Consider the following 14,229-nt stretch of genomic DNA (forward strand, 5'->3'; position numbering starts at 1 on the left):
TCCTTTTCTCCAGCAGAGGTTTCTCAATTATCAATGTTAAGACAACACAATTTCTCCCACTATTGGTGCTGCATTAAACATCGATCTTCTTTCTTAATGGTTCATAATAATACATTTTGAAAGAACAAATTTAGAGAAAAACAGATGAGGTTTCAGTAAAATAGTACATCTAGTCCAGCCTTGTAACTGTGTTTCGGTGTTTCAGTTTCTTGTCTTTAGCCTGCTTGTTTACAGTTTGTATGCAAACCAGCCTTCCACCACATAAGGGCTGCCGGCATTTCAGCCGGAACAGCATCAGGACACACATCTATATGTCAGTAAAAAAATAATGTTATGCATGGATTCATATCAGATATCCAAGTAACCAAAGCAATAGCAAAAATGTGTGCATGGAGAAGATGAAAATGGCCAATTAAAAACAGCTATTTGTTTTTTAAGTCCAATTGTTTTGTGAAGTTTTCACAAAAAACAGCATTTAATCAGCAAAATTGACTGAAGTTACAACAATGAGTATAAGCTCATGTCTTGATGTCATGTTCCCTGCAATTGCTGGTTCCCTGCTATTTTTTTAAATTATATATATTTCTTCAGGTGCCCCGGCTAGCTCTTTTGGTAGAGCATTAGACTCATAATCTCAGGGTAGTGGGTTCATGTCCCACATTAGGCGCCGGGTCCTCCATGTTGGAGGTTGAGCACAAGGCTAACAACCCTGTCCTGTAAAAAACTAATGTTACAGTAACAGCAACAGGTTGTTGCTGCCCCTACATGCCAGAAGGCATAACGGGCAAACATCCATCCGTATATTTCTTCACCTGTTTTACTGTATAAGGTGTATTTAAAACTATTTTAAACCAGATAAATTGTGTCTAATAAACACATTACCCAACAGAAATGATCTTATTGCAGGTGGGTAGCCTATACTGTATATGAGCCAAATTTGTTTTTGTATTACCCAAACTGAACACAATATTCTAAATAGGCCCTTACTCATTGTTACAGGTTGAGTGACGTAAACTGATTGGCAACCCACCGGCTAGTTTTACAGATGCTTCTGCCGACAGGTCTTGGTTATCACATCTGCTTTCATTCAGGCTCGTTCACCTCAGAGGATCAATCCTGCACTCTCCCTCGGTCTTCCTCTTATAGCTGTCATTCCCCAGACTGCTGCACAAAGATGTTGTCTTAGTTCGTCTCAGAGGTTCGGTCCATTTCTATCTCTCTGTCTCTCTCACGGTCTGGGCTCACCTGCAGGACCCTGATGCGTGGTGTCTCTGGGCATTCCTAGCTACCTCATACCCCTGCTTGAAGACAGTTCACCTTTTTATAGAGAGGATATAGAAAAATCTAAACACCCAATTCCCTATGATGTGAAGCACCCCACAGGTCAGAATCTATACATTCAATTGTTTCTGTTCCCTCTGCCAATGACGAGCCCTTTACACTTAACAATGTTAGTTTTCATAAATAAATAATAATAACAGCATTAGTAATAAACAATAAATATGTTGTGGGACAATAAATATGTAGTAGTGAGAAAAAAACATGGTAGACCATGCAAAAAGTGCATAGTGCAGATACTGTATGTACTGAGTCTGAGGCATTGCAGTTAGCTGTTAAGGATGCGTACTGCAGAAGAGTGGAAGCTGTTCTTAAGTCTAGTGTTCCATGCTTTAATAGTGCAGTACCGCTTGGCAGAGGGTAAGGGGGGAGCAGTTTGTGGCTGGGATGGTTGGGATCCTGAATGATGGATTGGGCTTTATTACGACAGCGGATGGTGTGAATCACATCGATTGATGGGAAATCAATCGTCATCCTATATTCCTCTGTGCTGTTGCCGCAACCCTTTGTAGTGCATCTCTGTCATGCATTGTGGTATTGTTCCACCACACAGTGATGCCACTAGTGAGGATACTTTCTACAGTGCTGAAGCAGAATAAAAGTTCATGAGGAACTGCTTCCCCATACAGTACCGCATTTCTATAAACACCACAGGAAGTGCAGGTGCTGTTGTACCTTTTTCGGACTGCCACCAGTGTTGTGAGACCAAGGCAAGTCGGTGAAGATCTGCAGACTGAGGAACCTGAAGCAGCTGACAGTTTCCACTATTGTGCCATCGATGCTGATTGGGGTGTGACTCCATCCGGGTCAATGAGTTGTTGACATTCAGGGCCAGATTGTTGTCAAGGCACCATCTTGTAAGATGCTCCACCTCACTCCTGTAAGTGGACTCATTGTTGTATGCTTCAGTTTTATCTGCGATATTTGTAACTTGTTCAAAGAGTTCTAGAAAGTTCAGCAAGACTTTTGCTTTCTAAAGGCTGTCTAATACCATTGTTTAATAAGTATTATTTTAATTTAGCTTTTCTTTGCTGTTGTTACTTCAGTTACTGCTTGTAAAGTAATTGATTGGTCTGTAGTTTCCTCTTACAGTTCATTGTGTTTTTTGGGGGGGAAACTGACAAAACCATTTTGTTCTGTGTGGAGAATTTTGAGCATAAAAATAACATAAAGTGAGTAATGTGATTGTGTATATATAGTACAGTATCACCTGACTGTGTTATGATGCTACCTAGTTAGAGTTAGAATTGTTAAGCCTCTGCCTCAGCAATGAAAACAAATTTAAATTAATACAAGAAAGTTATTGTAAATCTGGGCTTTTAGACTGTGTAAATTCTAGACCTTAAAACATAATCCTTAATAGCAAAATAAGGCATTTTTACATTTTTGTCCAGTATTTCACAATGTTAACAGTTGCTTGGTTTGTGGGAATTCAATATTTAACATTATTAATGTTTTTTTTAAATTTTCAAAGGCTTAGTTGCAGTCTCATAAAATCTGCCCTAGAATTAATTCTGCTACTTTTATCATACGATTTGCTCACTTGTAAAATACTGGGAAGTCAATATCTGTGCACTTGGGTGTTTTGCCATTGATGTTCATAAGAGCATAGAAGCTTAAAAGAGGCAGCTGTATAATCCGTAAAGTAAAATCATTTTATTAGATAAATAAATCTCACTTTCTTGGAATGACTAAAAAGGCACCATTCCAACAAACAGAATCCTAAAATGTGACATTGTACACAGTAAAAGCAAAAAGTTTTATACCTATACAGTATAATATCTTAAAAGGCTTTTTATGCAAGAAGCATAAAGTGTAGCAAAGTCTTAAACCTCTGTATGAACTTTCACCGGGGCCTTGCTGTGAACTCTGACTCTGGTCAGGCTGACAGTCTTTGTTCACCTCTTCATTCAATAACTGCTTCCATTAGAGAGAGGTTCGTTCAATAGGTGCTTTATTATTTAATGAAGGATCACAATGTTCTCTGGAGGAATTTGATACAAGAAGAAATTGTTAAGGCTCCGATGTTGTGATCGTAAGAAACATGAAACGGTTCTGGGGCAAAAACAATGAAGAATCCCTTCTAGGAAAGCACTTAGTGGCAACTGACAGGGAGTTTTAGCCAGTGTCAGTCTCTTAAAGTGATGAGGATACTTGCGAAGATGCCCACAACACTGAAAAAGCAGTGATTAAGCAGTCTGTGACCTGCAGACTTGTATAAGAAGGCAAGAATGTATACCACAAGCAAACTGTGCATTAATCTGTCAACAGCACAAATGTGTTTTGGATAAAGTAATGGAAGAATGTATCACAAAGGTGACACAGCAGGGAGAAGCTAATAGCTGGATGGTTCCAGTAACAATGGCATGATTCACTGGGAGTAAGACCCTGACCGTCTGCAATGAAACATGTTATTAAATGTGAAAATATGCATGCAGGTTTTAGTTTTGAGTACACTTGCCTGTTTTGCAAATAGACCAGTAGAGGGAGGGGAAGGTGAGAGAAATTTGGCACAAAAATCAAGTTATCCTGCCTTTTATGAGAAAATGTTAAGGTCAAAATGTTCACAAAGACCACAAAACAACTGGCTCTGCTATAAAAAAAAATATATGAACACAAAGGGACTTTCAGTCTGACATTAAATTTCTTCACAGAGGTCATCTTCAATGCTTTTATTCTTTTAAACATTAGAAATGTGTTTTTGAGTTAAAACTTAGTTTTATTGCCCTTTGGCACTTGTCATGAATAGCTGATCTGTGACTCTAATGCTCCATTTTTGCATATTGGTACCTCTGGATGTTTCAGGAGCCACTAATTAAAATTGTTTGCATTTGCATTGCCAAATGTTGTGAAGACATTATCTAGAACTGAGTTTATATCAAAGAAGTCTGCTGAAGCTTCAATAGATTCCTTTATCAGTTATGTATCCTCAAGGCAAAATCTCACATTTTAATAGGACTCTAAATTAACTAGGATAGACATTTTGCCTAATTTAAAAAATGCAAAAACCTGAGGTCTAGTTATGGTATTGTTCTCAGATGACCTCACAAGAGACCTCCATCTTAAATTTTTTTTTTCTGTTTTGCTAAAACAGTCAACAGGGAGTACCTCTTTTCAGATCAAGTCCTTAGGTAGAATAGGAAGGGATTATCACTGAGAGGAATGGTAGATTAGTGAGCTGATTTTGTGTGTTATTTTCCTGTTGTGTTTTTAATAGAAAAAAAATGAAGAGTGCAGAAACAGCAAAGTTGTTAAATAATGAAAGAAAGTCCTGGTGAGTGAAAAATAATTAGGAACTGACTTCTGGTTTTGGATCTCAGTAAATTGGTATATATTAAGTGTTTTTTCTCTGCTTGGAGCCACCAGAAGGATTTTTTATGTTCAATAAATGTAATGTCCCAATTATTAAGATAGTAGAATAAGTCATTGTTACCAGATATGATCACATTTTAATGTTCATTTTAAGAATAGGCTCCCATTAAAAGTCATGAACATAGCTCTTTGTTCTGTCTAATGATCCTGTATTGAAAGATTAATAGAGAAAAACCCAGAGGTTCTATTAATGAAATACCAGCAGTGCTTGCCAGGACCTGGGCCTGATACTGTTGCCACAGCAACAGGCAGGACCTCCACATCCCCTATAAATAAAATTTAAAAAGCCGCCATTTTTAATTATCCTAATTCTTATGATTTATATGTTACTTACATTTTTTGATGGACACATTATTGTAACAGAAGTTACTGGCAAGCTGGGGTTTGGATTCTTGTACCAATCAAAGTGTTGCCAATTAAAAGTCTTAACCAAGGACTGTCCATTCTGCCAGGATCTCCCCATTTGTCAACCCAAACAGTCATCCACAAAGTTCCCCAGAGTAACATCTAAGGATCTGCAGGGCTCTCTCACTGTGGCTAAAGTCAGTGATCATGAAAAGACGAATGGTTTTCATGTGGGAATAGCTGGAAGAAACCATTACTCTCTAGAAAAGAACACAGTGTTACATTCTGTTTTTTTTTTACTCCCCTCCCATGCGGGAATCCATTTTTGTAAGTGGGTGTATCCCTAAATTAAGTATAGAGTAGACAGATAGCTCGCGGAAGATTTTTCTTTGGCTTTGCCAATCTTTTCTTGAAAGACGGGTTTAGTGTGTAATTGGGTTGTAGAATAGTGTAGTTCGTAAAACCAGTTAAGAATGGAGATCTTTTCTAACCAGCTTGTTTGAGTTCTTTCAATAATCACCAGCAGTAGTAAGGATGAACACAGAGTAAATTATTTGGTGTTTCTGTATTTTTAGATGGTTTTTGATAAACATCCTTATAAACATTTCAAACTGCAGGTAATGGGCATTCAGGGAAATGTAAGTGTTTGTATCGAGAACTGGTTAGTAAATAGAACCCAAAGGGTGGAGATAAGGCATGAATAGTTAAACTGTTGTGACTGTAATTAATGGCATACAGTACCTCAGGGTTCTGTACTAGGACCACTGCTCTTCTTTATATCAGAATACAGAATACTACAGTTTGCAGGTAATGTCAAATTAGGACAATAACCACATGTTGTAGAAGCAGCTAATTAAATTCAAAGGTATTTCATTAAAACTCACAACTAGGAAGACACCTGATAGATTATGTTTAATCTAGACAAGGGCAGAGTATTGCATGTAGGTTGTAAAAACATAAATTAGAAATATAAATGGGAAACACTGAGCTAGAAGGGGCTACTTATGAAAAAAGACTTAGTTGTTTATAATGATACATTATTTATATCTTACAGATGTAAATGGGACAGCAATTAAAAAGGCAAGGTAAATGATAGGCTATAGTTATTTTTAAAAAATATAACAAGAGGGATATTTTGCTCAAATTACAATTTTGACCACCACGTTATAAAAAAATATTACTGCTTTGTAATCAGTTCAGAGGAGAGCAACCAGATACATTTCAGGGGTTAAGGAAATTTTAGCCCTAACACAGAAGACTATGAAGGTGTCTGATTTCAAAATCCTCAAAGGCACTAAGTCAATACAGGATATTTCCTCAGAATTCTGAAACATGAACATGAAACATGAAAGGGTGAAACTATTTGAAAATGCATTTAAAAATCTTATTTACACAAAGGGTTGTGGGGGTATGGAACACGTTACTCAGCCATGTTATGAAATTTGATACCCTGGTTTCTTTCAAGAAATGCCTGGGATCCTTGGATCAATTACTGTAACTACTAACTACCAAATGCGTCAAATGGCCTTCTTCATTTGAAACTGTTCATTTGTTCTTAAATCCACTTTGGGCCTGTACAATCTGGCCTCTCTGGAATCTGGCTTTAATTCATTAGGTGAAGTAATTTCCTTGCTTTTCTACCCGATGTGCCATGTATTCGGGCTACTGGAGCACAATGGATGCCAAGAATTTAATCTGGTACCCTTTTGTGTTGCAGAGTCCTTTTGGATGAAACGCGTTATACAAATGCAAGTATTTATTATACAGTGTGTACAGAATATTGTATTCATATAAGACCACAGAAAGTCAAAATTGAGAGTTCACTGCAAAGCTGAAGTAATCAAAACATTATAACATCTGTCGTGCAACCTCAGGCCTAGGACTTTGGCCTTAGTGCTACAATATTGTGACCTTTGAATGAGTCTTTTGTGGCCTCGATTTTATTTTATTACCTAATAATAAGATATTTGTTTCAGCTCTCCTGGGGGTCTGACCTCTTGGACACATTCAGTATTTAAGTTACTAGAGGGCAAATCCATTTTAAAGGGTAAACAGTGAAGAAAACAAGTTATCCTGAGAATCGCACTAAAGGATATTACTTTTACTGATTACCTGAAAGTGGCTCATTCTGGGAAAAGGTTATTTTCAGATTTCCTCTTCACAGTCCTCAAGCTCCTCTGTGCTGTACTGTATTGAAAATTAGCATTAACAGTGTATAAAGTATTGAGGAAGAAATTAAACCACAAAAATCCTCTGAAAAGCAAAGTATGAATATGCTGATTTATGCCACTTCACATTGCCCATTTTCACTTTGTATTTACTGTATGTACATTTTTCCATACTACCAACTGATTTTAAAAAGAATATCACACAAAGCACCTAGGCCATTGGTGAGAGACTTAATTAAAAATGCTTTAAAGTTCTAAGACTTGCACTAAAACCTTACAAAATCCTGTAGGCCATTCCATGTGTAGTAATGTTACACTTGATTTGAGGGAGGTAATGTTTCTTATCAGTTGACTTGGTTGACTGTCATACTGTAATGCTTTTGCTTGGAAAGTGACTAACACAGACTGTAGGAAAAAGTTATTTCTATGCACAAACACAGTGCAGTAAATGCTCCATTAACAGTGTAGTTAATGGGTTCCGTACATCCTCAACTGTGGACCTTTTACACATTTGTTATTTAAAACATTTCACATTCTGAATGTTATACTTCACATTTAACATTAGTATAAGCAAGGCATTGTTATGATGGAAGCGCTCACTCAGCAGAGCCCATCGCAACACAAAGCCATTTCATACAAGTGCAAGAGTCTATTTGAATAGAGCTTTAAAGTGCTGCTTGAATTGTAAGAGGCTTTGAAATGCTGCTGACATGTAGTACTGCCCTCACAATTCTACACAGAAAAAGTGCTGACAAGTGTACTTGCCCTCATCGGTCATTCCTATTACTTTTATCTATTTCTTTCTGGCTGAATTTCAGCTATAAATTGTAATGAGGCTGGGAATTTTACCTAAAGCTACAGTACAATGCCTCTGCCTTTAAATGGTAGTTACCATAATCTTTGCTTAACTTCATTCCTGCGTATCCTAATTGTTTACTCGCAAAAGAAAGTTTTAAACAGTACAATGAATATTCATACAAATTTGCTCAAATTTTATATCTTCAGACATAGTGAAACGGAAATAGATAATAGATATAAAAAACACATGAAATGAAAACTAGCAGGAAAAATAAATTTAAATAAAAATAAATAGTGGGGAGATAGTAAACATGGAGCACATTTGTTACCCAGTCAAAAATCCAAACATACGCAGAAGTATTTAAAAAATGCAAGTGAGGGTTGAGAAAACATCTCTGTCTTAAAAAATGGATACTGATTGCTATTGTAACGCTTTTGTAACCCCGAAGCGTTACACTATTATTAAAGTCTGAAATTTTGTTGTACCTAATTTGCAATACTAATCTTCTGTCTACAGACAATGGGTGAAAGCAAAGCATGTGATTTCTGAAGAACTCAAGGAAAAGTACACTTACATATAGAAATCATGTGTCTGTGTTTCTGTTGTGTAATGACATTCATTTGGTCAGCATTTACAATGTGATGATCCATTAGGAAATGCTTCCGTACTGCTTTTTAAAAAATGGTGTTGAAATTGTACAGTCAAGTCTGAGTAAAATAATAACCCCTAGAAATAATGAAATTGTCAGTTTTTCCCCACCGTATAGTATGACATACAGTATGTATTTTGGTTTGAGTCGACTTTCAGTATGACATTGTGGTTCACTACTACCTGATGCACAAAACTAAGAAAAACAGATGTGTTTTCATCTGCTTCCTTTTGTGTTTGCATTTTATCTGCAACTGTATCATGCATGTGATAACTTCTGTTTGTGATATGTCTGAGCTTATGTGTACTGATCTTATTTGAGAATTATACATACAGTACAGTATGTAGTTTATGGTTATTCACCAGCTGATCCCATTCATTCCTTAGTGTTTACGAGTGACTGGCTCATCTTCCTCTTATTTGGTTTGCAGGATGTATTACCCAGGATTCCATCCAGCATTGGGAGTGCAACTCATGAGACTGGGCAAGCTTCAGTATTACATGGAGAGGTTCTGTGAGGCCCTTGATACTCTGAAGCAGGTCTGTGGTAACTGGAATTTACTGAATCTGCCTGAGTGAAAGCATTATTTGGGGACATGTGAAGGCCCCCCTTTTTGTCATTGTTTGAATACCTTTTGATTTTATGTACTTTTGTGAGGAGCAGGTGCTCAGTAAGGTGCAGTACTTACAGTACTATGCTGTACTTTGCAAAGAGAAAGTATTCTGCAAGGTGCATACTGTAAGAGCACAATATGATGCCCAGAGTCACCCACAGGAGAAGGGTAACCACAGAAGTAAATTGGCCTACTTCTACCAAATCTTCAACCAAAACAAGTATTTATACTTTTAATGGTTTGCTTTGATTTGGTAATATCAGCTATTCCAGGGATATATTGCTTGGGAAACTCGTTTGTAAACAAATGTAAATATCATTTGTGTCACCTCTTTAAAAACAGTGATATTGAGTGACAGACCCCCACCATTTACTAAGAAACATGAGGGTTCTGAGCACATAAAAACATGCAATGGAAAATACTGGATGGAACAGAGATTTTGTGGCCAATAAAACAAAGCACTACAAAGCAGCAGTGCTGCAGGCTGCTACCTAACTCCCAACCACCACCAAACACCATGAGGCCCTTTATATACCTACATGTTCCATTCATTAAATCCCAAGTGAGAATGTGCATTCTAAACCCTTTGTCATATATCTATTAAACGAATCATCGCCCAGTGTGTCTTTTTACAGTAAGAGAGGCCTTTATAATTGGCCTCTAGTGGCAGGGCAACTCATCACCTGCCCTCCCTAAAAACTTGCCTGCTATACTCAGTCTGGTGTCTTCATGAGTAGCTGTGGTACCTTGTAAAAGCAATCATAAAGATTAAGTTAATGGACTGGAACCAGAGACTTTACTGAAGCAGCTAAAGCTCAAATTTGGTTGACTTTATTATTGGAGAACCACAAGGGTCTGTATAAGTACCACTGTTCAGTGGGATTAATATCAATCATACATATTTCTACATATTAAGAAAACTTGTCAGGTTTGCAGATGATGCCAAACTAGGGGCATTAGCAATCACTCTTAGAGCTGTAAGGGAAAGATTTAGATAGAATCCAAGAACAGGCAAACATCTGGCTGATGACATTTAAAATGTGCAAGTATGTGTAGGTAGCAAAAAAAAACTACAAATGTAAAATGGGAAACACTGAACTTGCAAAAGCAGCTTATGAGATATGATAGTGAAGACCTCATTTATGACTTCTGGACAATATGTAGCAACAATAAAAAGGCAAACAGAATGTGAGGAGATATACAAATTGTAGAATTTGAGTTTTTGAATTTGAAAAGAAAATCATTTCAAAGTTGTGCAATACACAAACTCATTTAGAATGTACAAATGTGGTCACCATACTACAAACCAATATTGGAATCGGTCCAGTGAAGAGCATCTATGTAAATTCCAAGGACTTTAAAGGAATTTCCTCCCCTGACAGGCTATAATAGATTAGTATTTTTAGTCTTGAACAGAAAAGACCACAAGGCAGCTGATTCAAGTATTCAAAACCCTTAAAGGCGTTTGACAAACAGAGGACACAAGTGGAAATTATTTGGAAGTGCTTTTAAAACCAAGAACAGGAGGCATTTTTTACTACATTTTGTTGTTGCTGATATTCCAGCTTCTTTCAATAAACAGCTGGAGAACATCCTTGGCTCAATTAGCCACTAGCATTGAAACAAGCTAGATGCTTTCTTATGCTTGAATGAAGACAATAAAATAAGAACTAACTTGGTGCTCTGATGGAATTCCATTTTTTAGATAAATTCACATAAAAGAGTAGTTGTTGTTACTGTATCTTATACTGTATCTTGTGAATCATGGCATGGTTTGTATGCCTTTTAAGTTGCTGGAATAAGGAACCTTTTAAAACTTTATTACTAAAATTATTTGAATATTTTTTCTGATACTGTAAATGTGCAGAGGAGAACAATACAAATTTTGCTATTTTCGTAGAAAACTGAAATATACAGATTTGGGATATTACAAAAATGCCCATAGTTTTAAAATTATGCCATGAATTGGCATCTTTTTGATAGATTGATGATTCATAACTGATAAGTGGAGTGACTTTGACTGTTGCATAAGCTGTATATCGCCCCATTAGTGAGAGAGCTGGTTGAGAGAGGTGATGAGGTGATTTAACTTTTAGTTGATTGTCACATCTGGCAAACATCCAGAAATAACATAGAAAGGAAGCAATACGGCCATGTATCCCCATGTATCAAGAGAACAATGCCTTAGTGTCATTTTTATATTGGAAAAACAGTGGGGTGTGCCAACAGGGCAGTCTAGTCCTCTCTAACAAGAGATTATGTGTACATCACCCTGATGGACATCAGCAAGTGAGGCACAGGTGTGCAGAACTATATGCTGATTAACAGGGAGCTCCAAGTCTGTTGGTCTGGTGAAAGTGTCTTGTCACTACAGAAGTCCACTTATAGTGATTGATGACATTCTGACTGAATAAGTTGTACATTGATCAGCTCTTGGGACCTCACTTGTTGCCCCTCCTGCAGGCTTATCCTGATGTAACAACATGCTGTACGTGTTTGTGCTACTCATGTGAAAATGGCTTTCTTGTGAGATGCGAATGTAACAGTTACGCTCTGGAAGCCCCACTGCCAGACTTGAGCTCTGCTGATCATTTGTGTGACATGTAGACCACAGAGACCAGTGAGCTGGCGGATCTCATCCAAGTCTAGAAGGGGAGTGGGACAGAATCCCACAAGACAGCATTTGCAACCTGGTGCAGAGCCTGTGTGACAGATGTGCTAAATGTATTTTGCTTAGAATGGTGGCTATTTGTGCTACAAGCCTGTTCTCTTAAAGCATTTCCCCAGCTGGTCAATTCAGTTGATGACAAAAGTTGACCAGCATGATATTACCTATGTCATGACTGTTCAGTACCATTTTTGTGTTCCTGCTACATACAGTAAATTATTTTGCCAATTTCCTGATAAGAACTTTGAGAATTTGTTGCAATTCTGTTCATTATTCTCCGATTTCCTTATTCAAACAATGATATTATCTTGATTTAACACCAGCGAACTGTAGAAGTGGGACACTTTAATATCATAGTAAAAGTAATATGACCAAAGTAGATAGTTTGTCTTAAAATTAATAGTTAGCTATTGTACATCTTTCACATTTTACCGTGTGCTGAAATAGTTTGTATTAAACCACAACTGGGAATACTTATTTTTTGCTCAGGACTGCAACCTAAAAATTGCTACAGGCTCAATGATTTATCTCAACCTCATTCCACACCTTTCATGCAAACAGAGCTGCCCGTCTGAGTGTAAGAGTATATGATTCATGATGTCGTTCTTTCTCTGTAGGCCTATGAAGTCATGAAAGTGACCCATGGGGTGGACCATCCACTGACCACTGACCTGCAACAAATGCTGGGGGAGTGCCAAGCTGAAATGGACAGAACCACATAGATCCAGTGGGGCTGCTGCCACCATTGCTCACACACACAGCTCACCACCGCTGCAGGCGAAAGTCTGGGCAAATTGCATTGTGTGGCTTCACAGCCTTTCTCCTTTCTAGTGATGTTTAAACACATAGCTGCAAGTTCTTGTCCCACCTCATGGAATCCCATAAATAAAACCTTTATATTCTTATATACCAGGTGGCTGCACATTATTTTTTTATGAGGGAGTTCTTTTGGGGCCTAGTTTATTCACCTCTAATATTTTGAACTTGAGCTGCACAGCTCCAGTACATGACCAGAATCCAGCTGGTTTTCTAGGTCTTTCCAACAGCTTTTAAACATGTTCAATGCTCAATTAGGTCATTAAGAGCAGAGGTGTTGCACAAACCAGCAGACACTGCAATCCTCAAGGACTAGAGTTGTGCACCATTTACAGTATGCAGAAAAATACAGGCACATCACCATCTTACGTAGGGAGAAAAAAACATGAGATCAAAGAGGGCTTTAAATTTGACCAAGCAACTACTGCATTTTGTCAACTTGGTGAATGAACTTGGAACATATCGGTTAGAAGGTCCCTGCTCCGTGAATTCCTATAGGTACTCTAAAAATAATAATGTAATCTCACCAAAAACCAGCAAAGGCACCTGAGCACTTGGTTGATGAGCTCAGAAAGATACATTTGATATCTTTCTGCTACCTTCTGTGCAAGCTGGTGCCCACTGATCTGGTAATTAAGGTGACAGTTCACAAAAACATGCACTGACACATCTGCATATTGAAAACTTTTGAGTAGGAAAAATTGCTATCAACACCTTTATGTTTTCTTAACGCTTACATATGAGATCAACTGCCACAGGGATTACAAGAATTTCAAGCACTCAAAATCCTCAAGGCATTGACCAAGTCGAATCAGCAGATTTGTTCAGAATGAACACTGAAACATGAACCAGAAGGCAGAAGTGGAAAATAAACTACCTTTATTACGTAGGTCTACCTAATATAGAGTTGGTCAAACATGTGGCACAGGGATGCTGGTCCATGTCAATTCCAATGTGTCCCTTAGCTGTTGCAAATTACCTGGTGGTTGATCTCTACTCTGAATAGCTTGTTCCATCTCTACCCACAGATGCTCGGTTGGTTTGAGATCTGGTAACTGGGAAGGCCGCTGCAATAAGCTGAATTCACTGTCATGTTCCTGGAACCATTCCAGGTCTTTCCTGGCCTTGTGGCATAAAGCCTTATCCTACTCATAAAACCCATTCACTGCTGCCGTGAAGGGATGCACCTGATTGATAATGATGCTCAGATCTCCTTGGTTATCAAACAGTGCTCTGCTTGTATCAAGGGATTCCATGTACAGTATGCCAACAAAACACAACCCACATTATTACACTGCCACTACCGGCCTGCATTGTTGTCACCCGGCTGGATGGATCCTTGGACTCATTGTGGTTTTTGCCATATCCTAGTCCTCCCATCAGTGTGAAACAGCAGAAACTGGGATTCATCGGATCAGGTGATGTTTTTCCAGTCTTCCAGTGCCCAATGTTTGTGCTCCT

The 14,229-nt window shown here is 37.9% G+C and overlaps 1 protein-coding gene across 1 annotated transcript in view; it reads left to right on the plus strand.

Moving 5' to 3' along the window:
• Window positions 1-12,854, plus strand: part of smyd3 (SET and MYND domain containing 3) — a 344,242-nt gene extending 331,388 nt beyond the window's left edge. Inside the window, exons 11-12 of the mRNA XM_088908819.1 lie at window positions 9,102-9,210; window positions 12,570-12,854. Of these exons, the coding sequence (XP_088764945.1) occupies window positions 9,102-9,210; window positions 12,570-12,674 (214 nt within the window). The 3' untranslated portion in view covers window positions 12,675-12,854. The remainder of the gene's footprint in view (window positions 1-9,101; window positions 9,211-12,569) is intronic.
• The last annotated feature ends 1,375 nt before the right edge of the window (window positions 12,855-14,229 follow it).

Source organism: Atractosteus spatula, chromosome 2 (assembly GCF_055471065.1).
Source record: "Atractosteus spatula isolate fAtrSpa1 chromosome 2, fAtrSpa1.hap1, whole genome shotgun sequence".
Classification (NCBI taxonomy): Eukaryota; Metazoa; Chordata; class Actinopteri; order Semionotiformes; family Lepisosteidae; genus Atractosteus; species Atractosteus spatula.